Below are 23,619 nucleotides of genomic sequence, written 5' to 3'. Positions count from 1 at the left end.
TTTTTTTTTCTGTTGCTGGTTTAATTCCACTATTTGAGTTATGTAACTCTTGACTTCCTCCTGACTCTTGCTACCTTGTATCAATTCTTTTGTCTTTTCCCATTCTTATAATACGCTCAAAATATCATAGTGCCGCTTCTATGTTGAAATATTTCCCCGGAATGTGTTTGTTCTGATCTAGTTGCACCTTTTACTTTCTTCAGGTATGTTATCACCTTGCTTCTTAATTTCATTTTCACCCACAACTTGATTGAATTTGCACTAGGCACTCGATGATTGCTATTGGTTTGGTAAGACGCTTTCACAGCAAACCCCCGGTGTTGTTTTCACCACTGTTCCATGAAGAATGAACTGCTTTGAGGTGGGGTAAATAACTTTGACACTTCCAGCTTATCCACAGCCATTTCAAAAATGCAGCACTCTGTAGATTATGAAATGTTTTTACAAAATCATGTTGTATTTTTTAGTTGATCATTCGGTAACTATCGTACCAGTTCATATGTATGATTACAATCATAAACCTGTCAATTCTGTGCCACATTCGGAGAGACCTAAGTGGTTGGCTGAAACAGTAAAATTTATTAGGGAATTTGATCCGTCCGTTTTGAGATATGAGAGACCACCACCCATCGAAGACAGGTATATATAATTTAATAACATTATAATTTTATTTTTACACTACTTACTATAAAATACATTTGTATCTGCCTGGTTTATGATCATGATAGAAACATGTTAGTTTAGCGTTTTTCGAGGTCGTAGAATCCATTTATCCATGTCCTAGATGTAGTAGTATTTCCTATTTTATCAATTTATTGGATTGGTACACTTCCGATTCGACTTGTCGGACCTGATTTATGAATTAAACGAAAGGTTTTATCTAGAGGGCGAATGAGTGAAGAAATGCTAATAATAATTGTTGTTGGCGCTTGTATTTATTCAACGTTTGGGAATTGTCTCTTAACGCATATTAAGCAGAGAGATGAATGAATCCGTGTTTTTATTAACTTAGGTTAGGTTTCCTTTTGCTTAGGTTATCTTAAACTTGGTTTATGCAGCCAAAATTAACATTAAACTAAACTCTTGGTGGTAATTTGTTGATTTATGCAGTATATTAAGGATAATTATAAATTACTGGTAAACCAATAGAAATATAAGTACCATTTCAGCGTCTTTCAGTTAGTAATTTAATTTGTTACTTCAATTTTTAATTTTGACTGCAGAAACCCAAGCTTTAATTTTTCAAAAACTGTGGAAAGAGATTCTTGTAATTCATAAATCCAGTTCAAAAAGCAAATCCAATTATTGGTAAAACTGGGAGTACTAATTTCGGACATCTGGATTTTGCGACCTCGAAAACGCCAACCGTATAAACCGGGCAGATACCGTCTAATTTATCCAAAAATATATTAATATATTCAATTTAAGGTACCCAGCTTCTATTAGAGAAGAAATTCCTTATGATCGTTACGAAGATAGAGACAGATATAGAGGAAGAAAGAATAGACGTGATAGATCCTTTGAACGGGATAATAGAACCTCTAATGATAGGAAGAGATACAGATCGAGAGATAGGGCTAGAGACGATTTTGAAAATCGTCGAAAATACCCTGTAGACAAATTTGGTAAATTGATTTTTCTAATTAACAATATTTAGTTGACAGGCAATAATACAGTACGTCTCTTTCCAATAAATTTTTATACTTATATTCAATTTTTGTAGACGGTATTCATGATACATTACATATTAAAAATGTAGAAGAAATATCTGATTCGGAAATGGATTTCGAACAAAATGAACAAGGTAGACTTAATGACGAAATGGATAGTAGAAGAAGTCGGAGTCCTGAATTGAGTAATCCACCGAATCCTTCGGCTAGACAAGAAATAACTATGATAGAAGATATTATTAATGCCCCAGGTCGTTATAATCGACCTCCACGTATAGTTATAATATTGAGAGGACCACCCGGAAGTGGTAAAACATTCTTAGCTAAACAAATCAAAGATAAAGAGGTAAATTATTATTTTGGAATTAATTTTATTCATATTACACTTATCATTACTCAACGTAGTCCTACTATTTAAAAATTGTTTCTTAAGAATGATATTTTCATTTATTTGATTTGTTAGGTCGAAAACGGTGGTTCTGCACCTCGTATTTTATCATTAGATGATTATTTCATGGTCGAACATGAAAAACAAGTTGTGGAAGACGGGAAAACTCAAATTGTGAAAGAGATGGTATATGAATATGAAGCTGACATGGAGGAATCATACAGACAGTCTTTTATGAAATCGTTCAAAAAAACTATTACAGATGGATATTTTACATTTATTGTTGTTGATAATGTTAATGATAAAGTGAAACATTTCGGAAAAATGTGGAGCTTTGCTAAACAAAACGGTTTTCAGGTTAGTCAATTTTTACAATATTTTCTGTTAATTAATGTGAAATACTCGAGAGAATTATTTCTTTTTTAGCTTTTTTCATATCGGTTCCTTTGAACTACTATGATCACAAGAAATTTTAAATATTTCCCGTTATGTATTATGTCGCCTAATAATTCATTTTTTAACCACTAGAAATATTAATTGAAAAAAATGTTTCTCTACTTGTGTCTTATATCAATCATTGTACATTTAATATTAATTAAGGTGTTGGCAGAATTTTTTAGAACTACAGAAATATCCCATTAATTTTTATCTATTAGTTATAAATTTATTGGTTATAATATTAAACTGTCAACTTACACATATGTTTTAGGTTTACGTCTGTCAGATGGATTTGGATCCGGTTCAATGTACCAAGAGGAACATCCATAATAGAAGTGAAAAAGAAATAGAGGAAATAATATCGGCTTGGGAACCGACGCCCTCTCATCATCCTACAATAGATGCTACTGGATTATTGCAGAGCTCGATTACCGAAGTCGAAATGGAATTAGAAGAAGAAAAACATTCTAGTCTGGAGGAAACTAAAGATCCAGAGGTAAGGTTATGGAAATAACCGAAAAATAATTTTTCTTTTTTGGTTTTGTAGGTCTCGTTTTCTAGTATTGGTATGGTTACCGCCTGTTAACAACAAAAATTGGGGTAGATCAGTCGATCAATCAGCGAAAACTTCAATTTAAAGATTAAATGTTTGAAAACAATATTTAACCATTAATACGAGGGGGATTTACGTTTAAGGAAAGCAATTTTCCTTTTATTAATTTGATGTCAAAGTTTGTGTATCGGTAGGGTAGGCCCTTTGTCCCATCAACTTATAAACTTAATTCATTATCCGGTTAACTTCACGACTTCTAGAAATTTGTAAATAGTTTTGATTCGTTTTGTTTTCTTTTCATTGTATTAGCATAAAATTGACAGAAAGACTTGATTTTGACAGATATGTAAATAAACTCGTCTTGAATATCTGTGATGTCAATATCAGCAGAATGCATAGTTATTTATAAATTAAAACATGTAACACTCACAAGGGATTTGCTTGATTGTTTCATTTTTCTGTTTCAAAAAGATTTTGTAAGATATTGAGCATCAGGTACGATCACATAGCCATAGGTTACTGTTCTTTGGGGCAACCAATTTGAAGAATCAATTTGTTTTATATTCAACCCCACCATGATACCTTTTGATGTCACGTAGTTTGGTATATCCTAAAATGTTTGATGGGATAATGAAAAAGTTTGAAATAATTTGTTCGCTTGCAGATATGTAGTAAACATATTTGGGAGTGATTTATATTTCCTTCGTTTGATCTGCTGATCTGTTACCCACTTCTATTTCAATAATTGTTTTATGGAATTCTAATGATATTTGTTTCACAGTGCTGGTGAATATTTTATAATATTGTTATTGAATTTTTTTATTTAAAAAACTTATTACACAACTGTTGCATTAAAAATTGAGTATCCTCTAGGACCAAGTAAGAAGCAAATGGGACAATTTCGACTGTTCTTATAATAATCTCGGTAAGTTTAATATTTGAATGTTAGATATTTGGGAAATCTGGTTATTTCGGGGCGTAAATTTATATGTATCGAGTTTTATCTAACCTTGAGCTAATTTTATGAACTGTTATACGAATTAATTCAGTGCAGCATTTTTTTTCCAGAGGAATATTCATTATTTCTTGTTTGGTTACGTATTTTGAATTTGGAAAATTACAATTTCATCTGTCCTTGTCCACCTTGACAACTTGAACAGTTTTTTACTTATTGTTCACGATTTAAATCAATCAATGACATTTATTTTTAGTATTTTTGGGTTACTATAATGGATATTTATGACCTTTAGTTGCTTTGTTAATATTATATAATGATGGATTAAGAAATTATAATTTTTTACCATTTTAAATGTTATATATTAATACGGCAATAGCAATTGCAAATAATATACATACGGTTCTTCGTTCTCCTAACATTTGGTTGTGATTTTATAGGTTCTCTGAACACTGTTTTAACTATTAAAAGTTTAGGTAATTCTTGTAACCAAGTTTTAACATTTTTATAGGGTAAACAACTTCAACAAATAATGCGAAGTACATTGGATTTTATTGTTGATTGTACCTGATATATTTGAAATTTATAAAGGATGTTTTGCACTGATACATGGTGTAAACTCTTGAACAGTTTCTTATATAGATTTTTATATCACAATGTAACTAATATCTGCTTCAATTGATAATCGATTATTATGATTAAAAAAATTATACAGCATTGATTAATATTTTGCGGAACATAAGAAAATGGATGTAAAATCATCAACCATCTTAAAACCAATATACCAGTGTGAATTTCAATAGGACGCCATGATAAATGATAATATTTTTAATTAATTATTTTTAATATTTATAAATGATATTGTTTTGAAATCAAATTCTAGTGTTTTCCTTTATGTAGATGATTTGAAGCTGCATTATTCCATATCGAACACTGCCACTTATTTCAATCTGATATAGATTGTGATTGGTGCGTTAAAAATGCATTTCTTCTCAACATTTTAAAGTGTAATACCTTATCTTTCACCAGAGAACTTAACCCTATTCATTTTGATTATCGCCTTTTTAATAATGTGCTTAAAAGATCTGCAACGTTTAAAGATCTTGGTGTTACATTTGATAGTAAATTAAAGTTTGTTGAGCATATTAATATTATCCTTGGTGGAGCATTTAGAAATCTGGGTTTCGTACTGAGAACCTCTAGGTAGTTAACCGAAGTTAGAACCGTATCTTTACTTTTTAATACATTCGTTCTTCCAAAACTATAGCTACCAAACTCATATCCTAAAAATAAATAATATTCATAGAAAGTGTGTTAAATATATGTGGTTTTGACAATATTTATCCAGAAAAACCTCAAAACACACTATTAGAACTCTTTAACTATCTAGCGCCTAGATGTATGGCTTCTTCCTTGATATTCCTTCACAAAATTATGACGAATAAAATTGAATGCCTAGAATTGTTAGGTATTTGAGAATATATACTCCTCGAGTTGCCACCAGGTCCCGTTGAAAACTCCTGCATGCAATTTTTTTATTATCTTATAAGCGATTTTAATCGAATCAGCAATAATTTCTAACTACTACTAACTATCAAATTGCTTTAAAGTGATACTTATAGAATTTGCCCACCCCTGTCTCAGATGTTCAGCTCTTATTTTACCACATACCCGGATTATTTTTTACATCAATTTATAAATAAATATATATATAAATCGCTCTCTAGTATGTGGGATGGTTTCAATGACACGTCCTCGGCTCGTTCAAGTTTTTCATCTAAAGCATTTTTTGTATTGGTTTGTGATATCATGACAACAAAAGGATTTTGTGCTCTTTTTATGGTCAGTGTATTGACCTCCACCTTTCTCTTCATTTCATAGTGACATGGAACTCGAAATAGAAGACCTTATTGTTCTTGCTTTTGTCATTGAATTTTTTATGTCCTAAATCAGCTTGGAATCGAAGACCTGGGACTCAAAGCTTTAGAAAGGTTTTCACTAGGTTAACAATGTACTGGCTGTTTGAAAGTGGTTGAGAATCCATCAGAATAGTGGGGGTTTATCATACTATCTCGCAAGGTTCTATTTAAAACACACTGGTAAATTGTAATTAAGTACGATTTTACTATTTCAGTTCTATGTTTTGTGAAATTTTTTTCAATGCCTTGTTGCTATTATTTGAAGGGTTCGTAGAATTCCTTGTGTATTTGTGCACCTTTTTAGGTTTTCAATCGTTTTTCTAGTTATTAGACTCGATAATTTCAATAAAATTTATACTGTCATCGTTTAAACTGTTTTGTCTTGTTAATCTTCTAGTAAAATGTTGTTTTAATACTTTGGAACAACATTGATTGAAGCATTCAAACAAGGCAGTTTATGAACTTGAACTTCAAAATGTGAAACAACTTTTTTCTCACCATTAGTTAGCACACTGCTCCATTTACTTAATTTATAATAAATATCTGAATGAAAAATAACAATAAACAAAATAATAACGATGTCAAAGAAAAGGTAGAGGAAAAGAGCCGAGGTGTCTAAATACAGGAAAAGAGATGGGGTAACTAAATAGAGGAAAAGAGCTGGGGTAACTGAATAGAGGAAAAGAGCGGGGGTAACTAAGTAGAGGAAATGAGCTAGGGTAATTAAATAGAAGAAAAGAACTGGGGTAACTAAATAGAAGAAGAAAGCTGGGGTAATTAAATAGAGGAAAGCCTATAAGAGCTATAAATACAGGACTGAAAAACAAAATACTGGAACGTGCAAACAATGAAAAAAAAGACGGAAGCAACCAAGACCAACGATAAACAAATAAGAAATAGAATTAATATACTACTATAGATTTATCCAATTTTTATAAGAATTAATAAAATATGATATAAAACAATTTTCTTAAGCAATTCGACATTTTCAATGCATGATAATCAGAGAAATTGTTATTCATTATTTTATTCTGTTGCAGCCAAGCTCGATGGACTCAACAAGCCGCTTCGAAGGTCGGGAACCATGGAAGAATACCTCCAAATGGAATCCGAATGGGAACCCCCGAAATCAACAAAACCGGGGAAGAAAAGGGTAGGTTAAATTACCTATCGACAATTAGAGTGACAGAAACAAAATAAGTACTTGCTGAATAATTTCTCTGAATACCTTTACAAACAATTTATCCCATATAAAATAACAGAATCAAACATCATGTTACCATAATGATCTTTATTAATGAGAATTATTCATTTTATAGTATCACAACACATTTGAGATTGTAAAAAATTTAATAACAAAACTTCACGATTTTACAGAAATCATAGTTTATACTTTTCAACTTGAAATTTTGTTTTTCTAAATTCATTTGTTTATTTTTTCTTCTTCCTACCGTACTTTGTTTTTATAGTAAATCCAAGAAAATTATTCAGAACATATAGCAATAGTCCAGAATATTCGATAACTGCTTAATCATATAGGCAAAGACCAAGTTGCAGGGAAATAAAATAAGAATAATATATATAGCCCTGTTAGAGTATTTTAATATTACCACGTTTATTCATAAAAGTAAACTTTGAGAATACTATGATGATCATTTATTCTAGGTCCGGTGGGCTGATCTGGAGGAACAGAGGAACGTGGAAAAGATGAAAGCAATTGGATTTGTAGTGGGACATACTGACTGGGAGCGAATTATGGATCCAGAAGCAAGTAGGAAAGCTCTCACCCAAACAAAATATATTGAAAATGTTTCAAGATACAAATATTGATTTTTGTTTAATTTAATTTTTTTATATGATATGAATTATTAGACGTTAAATAATAAACGTTTATTTAGGAATTTTTTTTTGTAATTACAAATCAAAATGTAGTTGAATTAGACTTTATATCACCCATTTATAAAACAATTCTGAACAATTAAAATACAACAATAATATTGAAGGAAAATGTCGACAAATAACATATTTATGGGTAAGATAAGTTATCGTAACAACTTTTTAATTCGCTGTCAGAATTCCAGTTTAAATTTTGCTATTAAAGATAGGTGATCGGACCCCATAACATAATTTGGTATTCTGATCCCATTGAATTCTTCACGCGTTGGCAGCCTGTATCTTGAAAGAAGTTGTAATTTGCTCCCTGTTCTATTCTCAAATTTATCTTCGCTAAAAAAATATAACTCTAAGTGGTCATGTACATGAACATATTGATGGAAGGTATGTAGGGCATAGATATTTTATAGTTACATACATTGCCCTGCAAAATTAAGACATAATTTATGCTAAAAAATATTTACTGACTAAATTTTGTTACTGCCAATATTTGTAACTAAAATCTATTTACTTTTGTGAAAAATGCAAGTACCGATTTATTTTGAAATCATTTTATGCGAGTCTTTAGGAACTTGATTAAAACTTGAAAATGAACTCCAATCTTCACCTAATTCTTAATTTTACTCTGGACTATTGTTGAATGGAGAATGCTTCTTACAAGTACAAATGACCCAAAGATACCATGATGCTCAATTGTCGATTTTCAGTTTTAAGTCGGAGTGTAGGTGTGTGAACGATACAAATCCGAACAAATTTTTGCGACTTCAAAAGCGAAGACAAAGATTAGTTACGTTTACTTTGCTTCACTAAGATTCTATGTGTCACTTGTCATAAGAAATAATCAAATGACTAAAGAGTTTCATTTGAGACTATTAACCCCAGCACATCAAAAAACACAGTACGCTAGAACTCATTTGAACTATGAACACACAGGATAGAATGTCATATGAGTACAGATTTTAACGGTCGTTCAAAACAGGTTTATTGTTGACATATTAGACACCTTCTACTCCATTTGTAGGAGGAAATTTTCTTATTATACATGACACTGCTTGGCTAAATATTAAAATAAAATAAAAAATTAAAATATAAAAAATTGACACTTCTATTTTCTTACCTATAAAATATGTAATCCACTGTTACCCATTTATCTTGAAATGTTGTCACCCCATTGTTTTCTTCTGATCCATGTTCATAAACAGATTTAAATTTAAAATTGTGAGACAGAGTTCTCATTTTATAATCTTTGCTTTTTTGTAATTTAGGTTCTTTTAATTCTTTAAAATCCGATTTCTGTGGACACTCCTCTATTTGATCTACATCAATGACTACATTTTCATTGCTAGTTCTCTTTTCGATAACTTCTAAATATTGACTGTTATCTGAAATATCAATTATGTTAACGCAAATGTAATGTAATTGTTAGAATACAAATTAATATAATAAATAAAACAAAATAATTTTAAATGTACATTTTGCAAACAAAGCGACATAAATATAATGCTGAATCAATAACATAGACTGTATACAAATGGTGACACAGATGTACAGTTGCAAAGATTGTAATAAATCGAACATGATTTTGGTTTTTCCCCTTCGCCTCAGACGATTTTTGCTCTCCTCCATCTTGAGCACAACAATAATATCAATAATTGATAGGTTGCATTATTTTTATTGAATTCTTTTGGAAAATTAGATATTTCAATAACAAAAATACAACATTTAAATACAGGATTCCAAAATAAGGTATTACCTGTTATTCCTAGACTCGAAGTTACAAGTAATTGTTTATTTGTTTCTGCATGGTTATACAATAAGGCTGGGGCTAAATTTTCATATTTGATTTCTCCCTTCGTTACATATTCATAGAGATTAGAGTAGGGGTCAGAATTTAAATCACCAGTTACAATCATAGGTAGATAACTTGGTTTCCTAGAAAGAAAAATGAAATATCACAAAATCCTAAAATTCCAAGTATTAATGCATCGGTTTCATCCCTTGGTGCTAGTAATTTTGTAAAGGGGAAAGTAGGATACATTGATATGAAAGAAAAAAAGTTGGGTGAAATGTTGACATTGTATAGAAAGAGAAAAGTTTGATTTAATCCAACATATATCTAGTAAAGTATTTATTTTTTCCTTCGGAAATCAGTCAAAATCACAACTAACATAGCTTGGAGAAAATTAAAACTGTAATTGCTTTTACCTATTTATAAAGTTGGGGTGAGTTTTTACTAATACATTATAATAAGAAGAATCTGAAAAATTAGTAAATTTTTAACTTACCCATTATCATCTTTATAGCTCATCTTTTCTATGTCAGTCAAAAGCAGTTGCATTTGTGCGAGTCTAACATCATCTCTTCTAGGATTATAAAGAAGATGAGTGGTAGCGACTACAAATTCTCTGGTAGGATGAAGTTTAGGTACAAATTTAGCAACTATCCCTACATTATGTCTATCTAATAAAGATACTGTTGGTTGAAAAAAATTGACAAGTTTATGTTCGACCATTTGGAGTTTGTCTGTTTTGTAATAAAGAGCACAACCATCAGTTCGATCACCAGTTTTTTTCTTGAATATCCCAGTGAAACCTAAAAAAATTGAGAATATCTATATCTAAGGACTTGAATGAGGAATTAAAAAAATATTTAAAATCGTCCGTATATAGGAGAAAGTGTCGCAAGTACACACATATTAGTTTTTATTAAATAGAATTTTAATACATATTTGCTTCTAACATATAAATCAATTATTTCAAGTCAGATTAGTTTAAAATGTTTTTTTATAGAAAATGCAGTTTTTAAAATATATATTTCAAATTGAAAAGACTAAACTAGAAATTAATTTCAACTTAAGAGTTTATATTTTTTATGGAAAGTGCAGTTTCTAAAATACAAATAGTAGATTTGTAACTATAGTTACAACTTCATATGTCTTTGTCTGTATACTCATTGTCTGATGATTCTGGACACCTGTCTGTTAAGGAATTGTCACTTGTTATGTTAAAGTACCAATGGTATTTGACCGGAATTACCTCGTTATGGCAAAGGTAATCGAATCATTTTTTATTCTTGGCTAATATAGATAAGGGTTCAATTTAAAATCTCTTCAACTTGGTTTTTTTTGTAATATTTCTGTGCCTATCTTTGCCTCCAACATTTTCTATTTTTCATTAGTTTTATTGGAACGTTATTAACATTTTTTCTTTTTTTCATATCTTAATTGTTTGATTTTCAACCATTCCAGTTTTTCTCCCCCTTCATTCCGAAGTGTATTTCTTACCATATATTTATCAAGTTCTTCTAGGCAATCTAGGCACCAGAAGTTTTATTTTTGCCTCTTGGATCTTGGTATTCTCATAATTATTACAGAATACAGGAGTATTATTGTTGTACTTTCAGTGGCAAATTAACCTCTGTTTTCTAATGATCTTTTTCTAAAAATTTATAAATAATAATCTCTATTACTAACTGGATGACTAAAACAAGTCTCAATATATTTTTTTCGGTTCTGTCCACCACATGTGACGCTTAAGAGTACCACTTCTTTGACACTATCAAGTAAAGCTCTAAAGCATTTCAATAAAGCTGTATCTATTTTGCAGCTTGCTCGTTGGCTATCTGTTTCGGACCAAAGATAACAATATTCTTTATTTGTTGAAGCTGCTTCATAATTTATTGTTAAATTATATGCTCATAGTTTTTGACTAAACAAGAGATTCCTCTGAGCATGGAATTTGCGGACACTCTGTAAATCAAAACTTGCTTGCACAAAAGTTTTGTCATGATTTGCTCTTTATTTATCTGAATATTTTGGTTTTGCTTTAGCATCATCACTTTGTTTAATAGATTTAGCTTCTTTAACACATAGGACACCCTGACCTTTGTTTGGTTTGAAGAATTATAATTTATACTGTGTTCAAAAAAACTCTCCTATATTGGAAAAACAATGATCTGTAATTTCTTGTAATATTCATACATTTTGAGAACTGATATGGTTGGGTCAAGATACTTCCGTTTTCTCCCACTTCTACAATAGTGAGACTTCATTACAGGAAATGATTCCATATGTTATCACTTCAATAAAAATGCCTTATTTCTTGGAGAATTTTTTCCTCTTCGAAATTAAATTGAATTATTTATTTAATTTGTACCAATACATCTACCGGTCCATGACAAATACAGTTTTCAAGTGAAAATTTTTACAGACCCTTCTTTTTTTATTCCATTCTTTACAAAATGGTTTTAGACACATTTTTTGGAGGTTACTATAGTCTCTGGTTCGTTTTCTCTGGCATTCAAAAGTTCAGAAGTGATACTATTTACAGATATTTTGTCGAACTTTGCTGGAATTTGTTTCTCTTTAGTATGATTATATGATAAACAGGATTTGTTCAACAACTTGTTTTGATCAATTTTTATTCCTTCATGATTTTTCATTTCCCATCTGCTTTTTCCTGTAATTTGTGTAGGATTTAAAGTAGGTACGTTTGTTATTGAAGTAGTAGGGATTGTATTATGAGAATTATTAGCAAATTCAGTCATGTATAATATATGACTATCTTGATAAATCAAAAGTCAAGTCCAAGACAGATTAAAATATTAAGAGGAAAAGTCTACTTGGTCACTTTATCCTGTACATGTTTTTTCAAATTTAACTTAGTCATCATAGAATTTAAAATTATAAGCATTATTATAAAGTTTTTGGGCTTGTTATTTTTTTTCCTTAAAAATAGTATAAAATCTTAGATAATTGAGCATTATAAGCTAAAAATCTAGAATTTTGGACTTTGTCTGACTTAGATGGTACATAAAGACTATCACTTCATATAAATTACCTAAAGTTTCAAGCCTCGAATAATATTCATGTATATGTGAATATTGTACTTCTTGTAGGCAGAGAATCTGTAAAAAAGTATCCAAAGTAAATAAATACCAAATAATCTTTCTTTCAATATATAACAACAAACTAAAATTCTAAAAAATATCTATTCAGTTTTTATAGTAGGTATTTAGACAAATAACACCTCCATATCTGTACGACAATTACTTCTAAAAGATGAAAATTAATGACATATAGTTATTGATGTATTAAATGCTGTAAAAACTAAAAATTCGCTCGCCTCAAAAACATGAATTTTATACAATAAATACAAACATTTTTTGTAAACCCTGAATGTGAATTTACATAGATTGAAATATATTGAAAATAAATACTTCCAATACATCTTGACTTGTCTTTTGTCTTAATAGGTTATCCTTTTTAAACAACTGTTAATGATTAATGATAAGAGACACAGGTCACTGTTTCAGGAGAAGCTCTGTAAAAATAAATGTCACATCAATGGAAATTTGCCACCGTATCAGAAGCATATATAGAACATAGTTTTAATGACTAAATTGTTCCAAAGAAATTGAAATATGTGATAAAATTGTGCAGTCAACTCTGCAAGAAATATCTAACAATATCTGGTCATCAGCAATAAGGAACATCTTTGGGAATTTATGTAATTTTTCAAACTTTACCATCAATTATTATTCAAATACATTTGTTTTATGACGAATAATCAATTAATAATTGACTGTGTCAAAAACAAATTCTTCAAAAAGTAAAATTTTATGTTTATTTTGTGAATTATTTTGGCAGTGAAAAAACTCTTTTTTTTCTACTACCGTGCATAAAGAAACATACTTTACACACTAGTGTGTGAAGAAAATTACTAGTAAACTTATATATTTTGATAAAATTTTAGCTAGTAGAAAAAATATTGTATGCAATTCGTGTATAAAGGCCTTTTTTCAACTCAATCTTCAGATTTGTAGAAAAAGGCTACTTTACACACTTGTACATAAATAAATATTTTTTACAGTGAAAATGTTAATATTTACAAATCAATAGAGATGGGGAAACGTCAAGTGTTTTTGATGGTTTTATTTACTTTTTTTTACTAATTATTATTTTCAAAATACTCACATCTGGTTGAAGTTGTGAAATTTCCTTAAATATATTATTCCATCTATTTTCCCAAATTAATGATTTCGTATCATGTGAGTGATAAAGATATGGATGAATTTCTAGTAAATCTTGGGCAAGAACATTAAATGACATTATGGTGAAAATGAAACCTGGTTTTGAACTTGGTCTAACTTGTACATTCTGCCAATTTCTTAGAGCAGTAATGTCCATACCTGTAACATTAAGAGATGATTAGCTATTATTCCTATTATTCTATTTATAAATCACAATTATACTCACCAATTCTTTTTAAAAACCGTCCTCTATTATTTTGGTCGCTATGTGTTATATGAAAGTTTCTTGTATTAGTTAATAATGGACTAGGATTTCTGCAATAAATAGGAGCTCCAGAATAATAGTTTTGTTGTGGTAAATGAAAATAATTTTGATTATACCAGAAAAATTCTGGAACATTCAACAGTTGGTTATTGAAAGAATGGTTGTAATTGTAGAACTGATTTGTAGTGCCTGGTGGATATATGTTTTCTCGTTGATTATCATTCGATTCGACGAAATTAGTTATACCTGTACCTTGTTTAATTACGTTATCTGATATAACGTTTTTATTTTCAGCACAATACGCGGGAGTATTTGTGTTGGAATTAGATATTCTTTGTACAATTATTAGATTGGACGGGTTAGACATTCTTTGTAAAATTATAAAATTGGATAATTTTATTGATACTTCTAGACTATTTAAATTTAGTTTGAGAAATTTGATCATCACATCATACTGTCAACAAAAAATTTCGAACAAATAAATTCTTATTTGAAAGTAATATTTACCTAGCCATTTAAATTTATCTATAAAAATAATTTGTTTTAAAAATAATCATTGTACTAACACTGTTGGTACATGGTAATGTTACAGTATTTAGAATAGAATCTGGTATAGGGATTTTTGATTTTGAAGTTCATTCTGACACATGTAAATTAAGGCTTATTCTCAATACAACAATGTTTTCCTTGGTATATGTTTTTATTGGTGATGCTAATAAAAATTGATGTTAATAAACATCAGATTAGTGAGGTTCAATTTTTTATTTATATATATAATTACATATATAACTTGGAGAACGATTTCCAAATTGATAGTTTTTGTCTATTGATTGATAAGACTAGAATGTATAAAGTCAATAACGGTATACTGCAAATTGTATGAATAAAAATGAATACGAAACTCTATATGGTGTTGTTGTTATCTGTTTTACTGGGTATAACCCTTTTTTGTCCCTGCTGCTACTCGTTTCTGTTATTTGGACTATTCCTAGTAATTAGTATACTTCTTGGAATATTAACAGCATTTTGGTTAAATGTAACATTATCACTACCTCATAAAACTACTGTAGGGGCAGAACACTATTTAAAGCAAGCCGAACATTTTAGAAATACCATTCTTGTAAGTAACTTTATAATTGAACGTTAACTGGGTAATGTTGTAATAATTTGTAGAAAGATTATGAGTCGTCTATAGCTTCCAAGAGTATTTCTCCACAATTACCTCAAATATTTGGTAAAACAGTTGATAGTTTACTCCAGCAGCTTTTAGATTTTGTTTTGAGAGACTATATTTTGATTTACATTAAAGATTATGCTTATGAAACAGATGCTTTGGAAAATAATATCAAGTAAGCTCTTTATTTTGTAATGGGTATTTAAAAAACTATATAGGTATACTTATAGACTTGTAATAATATATATTGAATTTTATGATAAGACAGAGTTTTAATATGTATCCATAAAGTTGAAGAATAAATACTAATTTTTTCTAATCTATTTGGACATTAGACGCGGCTTACATTAGATTTGTGTGCTTCATTTAAAGCTTTTTCAGTGTTTTGTAATGGCAATACATTCTGTAACCAGGTTATGTGGAGTTTATTCCTCTTAATACCCTATAGAACTTGCAATCATCATTTTCAGCTACACTTTCTCTAATTAGGTGTTAGAGTAATTATCTTCCAGATTTTTCTTTCTCTCTAAACTCATTCTGGTAGGTGTAATTAATTAGACCACAGTTATGTTCCAGATCAATAAAAGGCTCTTACCTTCCTCATTTTAACAAAAAATAAGAGATAATTCAATTTAGCCAGGAGCATTTTGATAGATATGTGTTCACATTCTGTGTTATATTTACCTGCAGTTTTTTAAACAAATGTTTTTACCTGATTTTATAGTCTAGTTTAGAAATTCCAGAACTATTCTGGGCAAGAGACTCCTTTTTTTAAAATGAAGTGATACCTCATAGCTAAATTACTTATACAAATATGATCATTAGTATTTTCCTGTTGGTACAAAATACTTACCAATGTAAAAAATTTGTGGTTGGTTTGATGAGTACACTTACCATTATTTTCTTAACAAATTTTTTCCAGTAATGTTCCACAGTACCTGATATGATATTTTTATGTTGTGTAGCAACCAGAATTTCTTTTGTGCTGGTGATGCAAGTTATTATATAGTAGAATATCAAGAGTGTGTTTGGAGTTGTAGATTTTCTTTGTATTGAATCGTGTATAAGCTTAAAGCTTACAAAGCAAATTAGGACGTATCTAAAAGACTTTTACACTCCAACTCATTATCTTCAACTTTTCCATGCAAATTGGCTAAATGAGTTATCATTTGATAAGAGCTTGTGAGCGCTTATTAACTTGGAACGGTATTTTAAAAGTTTCCAATTTTTCTACATCGTCGATTTTCAAATTAAGTTTTTATTTATGTCTATTACTTTTCAATTTATTAACAAGTACAGTATTTATTCTACAATCATTGTTGTTACATAGCAATTTTTAAATTTTATAAGCAATGATTTTCCAATAATAATATTTTGTTTTTCAGAGATGATTTATGGGGAGCTATCAATAATTTACATGAAAAACTGGCGTCAGTGGATGAAACCAAATTGATTGCAAGTGATATTGTAATGAAAATTACAGTGCATTTTGAAAAAATAAGGGAAGCTAAGGTTCTTGTGTGAGTATTACAAAAAAGATGGTATTTATTTTTTCGGTAATTCTAGAATTAGTGATAATGAATTATGTAATTGTTACATTGCTGCTAAATCCAATTTAAAAATCATTTTTGTAGCTTGAGATTTGATGAAACTTTAAAATTATTAATTATCATGTTGCACTTGATTCCAGTAGCACCAACTTAGTATTAGTACAATTTCTGAATTTTTTTAGAGAAGATTCTGATCATCCACCAGTGTTCCAATTGTCACCACATGTAATGTCATCTGAGAAAGAAATAGAATATTTACGCACAGTTAGTGAATTACTAATTATGTTTCTTTTGCCAAGAGCTTATTCTCTTTCTCCTACAAAGTATCTTTTGCGAGAAATATTATGTTGCAAAGGTTAGCATGTACTTATTTTGGAAATTTCAAGGCAAGACTTATATAATATATAATTAAATTGAAATCGGAATACTTCTTTATTGAATGCCCATTGTTACAGTGTTTAAACCATTAATTGATACAATAACAGATCCTGATTTCTTCAACAGAAATATTATAAGTTATATTGAAACTACACAAATGCAAGTAAATCTACCCAAGAAAGTTTTGGAAAATGCAAATGACTTTGAAGATTTAATTGATAAAATTGACGACGTGCAAGTTTTGAGATCCATTCGGTGAGCAATTTAGTACATGATGAGAAATATATATATATATATATATATATATATATATATATATATATATATATATATATATATATATATATATATGATAAAACGCTTTCCCAAAAATGGAATAGCTTGTGAATTTGATCCAAACATTTGAATTGTAGATATAATATTGTAACCAAATTGATGCAAGCTACAACTTTACAAAACTTGAATAGAGCTAAAGGGGTAGATCTTGATAATGATAAAAATATATTGTCATCAGCTGGTATACATAAATCTGATATAAATGCTGCTAAAAAGCTGAAAAAACACATTAATCAACTAACCTCAGCGAAAAAACAGTGCGAGAAAAAATTAATAACTCTAGGATGGGATTCTGGGTATCAGTATGGAGAAGAGATGAAGAAGGTAAATTTTTTGGTACCACCCATTATATTATATAGAGATTTTTATTTTATTTCATATGATAATTTCATGATCTTAGGTTCTTTCTCTTCAAATGATTTTGGATCATGTTCTTGGAAGAAAATATTTGTCTCAGTTTCTACAAACTGCCGCCAGTCATGATTTAATAAGATTTTGGTCAGCAGTAGAAGAACTTAGATCATCTCAGAAGACGAACTGGCATCAAATTGGTGCTGAAATATTTTATACTTTCATAAGGAATCCAACTTCTGAAATCAAAGTCGACAAGAATACTAAAAAACGCATGGAAGCTTTTTTGTTGGGTTTGTATGATATAAAACACTAAATTTGTCATTGTATGTTTATTACCTATATATATATTTCTTGAATATACACAAAGAATAAAAATAAATCCATTGGTCTATACAATTTGGAAAAGGAACTACCCAAATTTTCATTAAAAATACCATTAAATGATACACAGATATCTCAAAAATCATTACTGCTACCAAATACTTACCTTTACTAGGCTCCTTTCCAAGCGCCTCATAGACAGAAATACTATCAGAAATGTGATATAGTGAAGCAGATATCAAAGCTATGAGCTCCTATATCATCAATTCATAACTGATACAAGGAGTGTTAAAGAAAATTTTTAGTCACAGAATCAAGAAAATGAAGAGATCTACGTGCTTGCTAAAAAAGAGGCACAATTGTCTGAAGCATTTCAGTGGTCCATGGAAATGCTTATATAAGAAATTATTTCAGAATAAGGAGAAAACTGAAGTACCTTCCGGAGCTAGACTAATCCAACTAATCAGCTAGGTCCAAAAAATTATTTGGATCCAAGAAAAAAGAAACTAAACCTCACTGTCGACCTGATGAAATCTAACAGAAACGGACAAGTGTAGATTCTGTACTTCACCATTGCAAACATGCATGAAAATGCTTTGGATAAAACACCGGTAGGAGAGAAGATTCAAACTCGTTGAAGACCACTGAGATACTGGGAGTTTATAAAAACCATGAAACTTGAAGGAAAGCTACTCGTATACATATCCATATGGCAGTTTAAAAGATCTTAAGTCTAATTTGATAATAACTCAAAAATTTTGCTATACTAAATAATATTTTAATTAATTAGCTTCGTTAAGATTTTTTTTGTGTTTGAGTTAAAATATTTTAGAACTGAATTTCTGCAAGGATATTGAGGTTAAAATTTAGCAAAAGTGTAAAGAATGTGGGAAACATTATTGTACAAATAGAAATAATTGAATAATATCTAAAAAAGATGTTAAGTGCTTGATTAGTGTTAGCTTTAGCTTTATACCTTTGCCAAATAATATTATGTAATATATTTGCAGGTGACAAGGGTCCAGAGGTATTTTATGAAGTTCAACATCAAGTAGTTCAAATAATAGAAGACAAATATTATCAACCGTTTTTAATTAGTGATTATTATAAAGAAATGGTGATTGCTATTGATAACGAAGAGAATATATCAGATGAGAGCGGTGTAGTTGAAGAACGCCAAACATCAACAGACTCCACTGATAATGTGGAAAATAGTTTGAACGTTGGGGACCATTCTAATTATGCTAGAAGGAAATTGGACCAATTGGAAGAGAAACTGAATAACAAAACTCAGGTAATATTAATATATTAGCTACCTGAAGTTAGTTTCCTTTGCACTTGCAGTTGAAAAGGAGAACTGTATATGATATGAATTTGTTTTGATCCTCAAAAGTCATAATTTTTTGTGTTGTTATATGGGCTCATAAAGGACTTATTATGGACTTGGGATTGTTCTTACCTACAAAATTAGTACAATTTTCAAAGTAGAACGTTTAATTAACCAATTTATCATTATTAGAGACTGAACTGGAGAGATAATTATCAAAATTTTGAAACCAGAAGGAAATAATTGTGTTCTGGATTGATTTATTTCGTTCGTAAAAACAAAAACGTATTTTTATTTAGAATGTTTATATAGGCTTTGGCTGCGTTGAGAACATCAATGAGACCAGAATCAAAAGTGTTGAATAAATTGGAGAAAGAAGTGGAATGGTTGGAAGGCGAAAAAAGACAGTTGGAGGCACATATTACAAGAACAGAAATTTGGGCTGACAATTTAGGCAGGTGGAGAGCTTTTGTACAATCTGCAGAGGTATTTGTAATATTTTAATATAAAACCAAATTTTTTAAATTTAGATTACTTAGTGAAGTAGATTTTGGAATTGTCAGCACATATTGTTTATATTTTTTTGTTTTTTAGTTGAATAATAAATAGTTTAATATGCTGTTTATCAATTTTAGGTGTCTGATGAAAAAGAACCTCCTCAGTTCGTATTAGTAGTACAAATGTCTGAGGATGAATCGCCTGACGGCGAAGAAACCATTTGCACTGGTTGGGTGGTTTGTAGAAACTTGACGCAGTTTCAGGAGTTACATAAAAAATTACGTCCTTTATGTTCAGATGTACGTAACTTGGATTTACCCACTAACACTTTTAAATTTCTATTTGGAAAAAGTGACAAATTAACGTTGGAAAAAGCCAAACAACAAATACAGAAATATCTAGATGTAAGTTTTTTTATTGAATACGAGAATATTTAATAAAAATAATTCTGTTTTAATTTCAGTTTGTGTTAAAAGATGATAGGCTAAATCAAAGCGAGGCCATTTATGCATTTTTAAGTCCAAGTTCAGAAAATTTAAAACAGTCCACTCCGAATCGTAAAAAATCCAGATTTTCATTTTCTACATTATTTAAAAGGTGAATAATGAAGTACTTTATATATTTGCTTATACATTTGCTTTAATTTATATTTTCATTCTAATTTTTTAGCGGAAGTGAACAAAGTGGTAAAGAATCTTATTCAGTGCTCAAAGAAAGTGAAGAAGATGACATATCCCAATGCTTGGACTCTTCTATAGATTTCGTTGATTTCACTAAAAGTAATGGTGGCGCTCTAAAAATATCCGACGACACAATAGCAGAACCCTTATATGCTCTATTTAGTGAAATCTTTGATATGCGAGGAGTTTTTAAATATGTTAGAAAAACTTTAATTGGTTTCGTTCAAGTTACATATGGTCGTAATATCAATAGACAGATCTATGACACTATTTCTTGGTGGTTTTCTGAAGAAATGCTTCACTACTATTTAACAGTAATACTGAAAAATTTCTGGCCAGGTGGAACATTGGCTGAAATGGCGCCAATGAGATCCAAAGAAGAAAAATTGCAAACAGCTTTGAAAGCACAAGAAATGTTCGTTAACAATGTTCCTGAACTTCTTACTACTTTAGTAGGTAGTAATGCAGGACGACTGGGAGCTAAAAAGGTCTTTGATGCTTTTCAGGAAAAGAATATGAACAAACACTTGGTTTATGTAAGTATATAATAGATACATGGACAGTGTGTATCTAGGGAGTTTTTAATCATTGTTGCTGGAGATCATTGTACTTGAAATGAGATTCTATTTTTTCATTCGGTCATTATGAAACAATTAGCATTTCAATTCTAATATATCGTCTTGTTGTTTCTAGTGGTGGTACTTTTATTACGTTATATGACTGATATAAAAAGCGATATGTTGAAACTTTCTTTAAGATCATTCATTGATGATAACTTCGTGCTAATAAATTATAAAAAGAAACCATGAATCGCCAGGACTGTTATCGAATACCTTGATGATAAAAAGCCATCTCAACCCAGTTATTTCTTGCTATTTGTGAATAATCAGATCTTCTTGATAGCGATATTGAACTTGATTGAGTCAATACTAGGCTCTAATACACAGATCACCTGTATATAGGTGCGTTAGACTGATTAGAACTACTAATTCAGTAAAACTACTAAAATTTCTTATTTTTTTGTTAACTAATAATTTTCAATATGTTTCTTTGGATTATTTTTGTTGTGTTTCTTACTTGTTGAATTATTTAGTAAAAAAACTTGAATGAAAAGTATACATTGAAAGAGTAAATTTGTGAAACAGAATTACTTGAGTTAGTTGTTTTACTCAATGTCATTAAATACTTATTTAGCTCTAAAATATTTTTTTATTTTCAGGAAATTATTGAGGCTGCTTTAGATGCTACATTCCCGGAGTTATGCTAATTATAATATTTATAATTTATTATATAACTTTCATATCGCTAATATGTCTAGTCACATTTTTTCCTGTATTGTGATATTAAATTAGTATACAATATTTATATCAAGTATTTGTTATTTTACTATTCATTATATTTTGTTTTAATTAGTTTATATTTTCGATGGGTTTTCGTTTTCTGATATAAATATTCCATACATTTAAGTGTGAGTACATTCTGGAAAACAAAAAAATTAATTTAGTGGTGGATTTCTATTATCATTATTGTTAAGGTAGAAAGTGAAGATTAAAGAGTTTGAAATATGTGCTCCTGAAAAATCACAGAAAAGGCAAATTTGTTGCGGGAAAAATCCAAAGAAAACTATCTAAAAAATATAACACTTTTATCAAATGGTGGAACCAGAATAATGTTCACAGCTTTACAGAACGCATGTTATTAGCTCATTTTGAAGAAAGGTCTAAAAATTACAGTCTCCACACTATGGTCCAGCTAATTTAAACTAAATCAACCTTAATTGTAAATGATAATGTAGATGTAAGTTAATATGCCTAATTAATAGCATTCTTGGAACGAAAATCTAATACATTCTCAAGAGAGGAAATAAACAAAATTTTATTGAATGCTCCAGAAGTTTCAGATGTTTAATAAGCTTTTTGTTACTTCATTTATTAATTCGCAGTTTACATTAATACTGGGAATAGCTGGAGGTTGCCGAAGAAAAGAGTTGTATAAAATGTAAAAAAGTAAACTACAAGATATTTTTCACGATAGTAATAATTAAAGGCAATTTTTCCTTGTTTTAGTTTGTGCATTAATTTTCCTTTTCTTTTTTTTGTATTAACTCTATGATTCTTTTATTAGTTTCCCGAACTGTTCCAAGAATAAATTTTTTTACCATATACTTCGTTTTTCAGAACCAAATAAACGCTAGAACGGCAAGCAGTTGACAGAATAAAACGAGAAAGATTGGAAATGTAACTAATCCAAGAATGAATAAGTGAAAAGTAGTAAAAACAGGACGAGGTCATTCTAAACCGAAATATAAATATTAATTTCATTAATTATGATTTTGTAGTGTTCTATACAAGTTATGTATGTGTTGGTGCTCTTTATATAACTTATATAATATATAATTACTAAAAGTTATTCAGAAGCAATTTATTTCTATGATGTACATGTCTGCTTCTGCTATAACTGAATTGTACTAATTCTATAAACATAACTAAGTCGCTCTCACCGAAATCCTACAGATTCCGCTTAATTAAGTTACCCCTTTTAATATGACAAGCAAAACTCTACTTTTGTTTAGCGGGAAGTGTAGACTTCCTTTTCTTATTCTATTTTCGTTATTCTCTTCTTACGACATGGCAAATTTCGTATATTATACTTGGATTAATACATTGGGATTTACTGGATTTCATACCAGATGTGGCTTAGGTCTGTTAGAACAACAAGGAATACTTTAGTGTATTAAAAGTAAGGTAAGTGGATAATCGAAAATAAAAACATGTTCTTTTGAAAATTAGTATTTTTTTATATCCTCTTTAAACCTATTGGTCGCTTTTAGTGGACGAAACCGTTGTACAACTGTTGTGGAACCCTAGCGGAATCGTTCATTGACGCTTAC

The 23,619-nt window shown here is 29.7% G+C and overlaps 3 protein-coding genes across 8 annotated transcripts in view; 2 read left to right on the top strand and 1 right to left on the bottom strand.

Annotated features, from left to right (window-relative positions):
* Window positions 1–7,824, top strand: part of LOC130890778 (YLP motif-containing protein 1-like) — a 24,284-nt gene extending 16,460 nt beyond the window's left edge. Inside the window, exons 6-13 of one of the 2 annotated variants that reach the window (XM_057795089.1) lie at window positions 468–639; window positions 1,429–1,625; window positions 1,724–2,016; window positions 2,134–2,415; window positions 2,768–2,992; window positions 3,923–3,974; window positions 6,964–7,076; window positions 7,589–7,824. In XM_057795089.1, the coding sequence (XP_057651072.1) occupies window positions 468–639; window positions 1,429–1,625; window positions 1,724–2,016; window positions 2,134–2,415; window positions 2,768–2,992; window positions 3,923–3,974; window positions 6,964–7,076; window positions 7,589–7,753 (1,499 nt within the window). In that variant the 3' untranslated portion in view covers window positions 7,754–7,824. The remainder of the gene's footprint in view (window positions 1–467; window positions 640–1,428; window positions 1,626–1,723; window positions 2,017–2,133; window positions 2,416–2,767; window positions 2,993–3,922; window positions 3,975–6,963; window positions 7,077–7,588) is intronic. The other variant, XM_057795090.1, reaches the window with a different exon arrangement.
* Window positions 7,799–14,776, bottom strand: LOC130890780 (protein angel homolog 2). 4 transcript variants are annotated; one of them, XM_057795096.1, is made up of 8 exons: window positions 14,619–14,720; window positions 14,073–14,161; window positions 13,791–14,005; window positions 12,655–12,721; window positions 10,102–10,408; window positions 9,570–9,748; window positions 8,934–9,198; window positions 7,799–8,149 (listed from the first exon to the last, which is right to left on the bottom strand). In XM_057795096.1, exons 1-8 carry the CDS (start codon window positions 14,624–14,626, stop codon window positions 7,993–7,995), a joined length of 1,287 nt encoding a protein of 428 aa, XP_057651079.1. In that variant the 5' UTR covers window positions 14,627–14,720; the 3' UTR covers window positions 7,799–7,992. The 4 variants fall into 4 exon arrangements, with proteins under 4 accessions (XP_057651079.1, XP_057651080.1, XP_057651078.1 ...); XM_057795097.1 differs by having other exon boundaries at window positions 7,799–8,144; XM_057795095.1 differs by having other exon boundaries at window positions 7,799–8,144; window positions 14,073–14,776.
* LOC130890779 (sorting nexin-25) lies at window positions 14,768–23,619 on the top strand. Of its 2 annotated transcripts, XM_057795091.1 has the most exons (13): window positions 14,773–15,231; window positions 15,285–15,460; window positions 16,671–16,805; window positions 17,018–17,190; window positions 17,291–17,468; window positions 17,627–17,873; window positions 17,950–18,193; window positions 19,235–19,518; window positions 19,864–20,037; window positions 20,187–20,453; window positions 20,513–20,646; window positions 20,719–21,265; window positions 21,949–23,619. In XM_057795091.1, exons 1-13 carry the CDS (start codon window positions 15,001–15,003, stop codon window positions 21,994–21,996), a joined length of 2,838 nt encoding a protein of 945 aa, XP_057651074.1. In that variant the 5' UTR covers window positions 14,773–15,000; the 3' UTR covers window positions 21,997–23,619. The 2 variants fall into 2 exon arrangements, with proteins under 2 accessions (XP_057651075.1, XP_057651074.1); XM_057795092.1 differs by lacking the exon at window positions 15,285–15,460 and having other exon boundaries at window positions 14,768–14,857; window positions 21,949–22,140.

The sequence above is a fragment of the Diorhabda carinulata genome, chromosome 2 (genome assembly GCF_026250575.1).
Source record: "Diorhabda carinulata isolate Delta chromosome 2, icDioCari1.1, whole genome shotgun sequence".
In the NCBI taxonomy this organism is placed as follows: Eukaryota; Metazoa; Arthropoda; class Insecta; order Coleoptera; family Chrysomelidae; genus Diorhabda; species Diorhabda carinulata.
The sequence above is the reverse complement of the archived record's forward strand: the minus strand, read 5'-3'. Positions and strand labels throughout refer to the sequence as shown.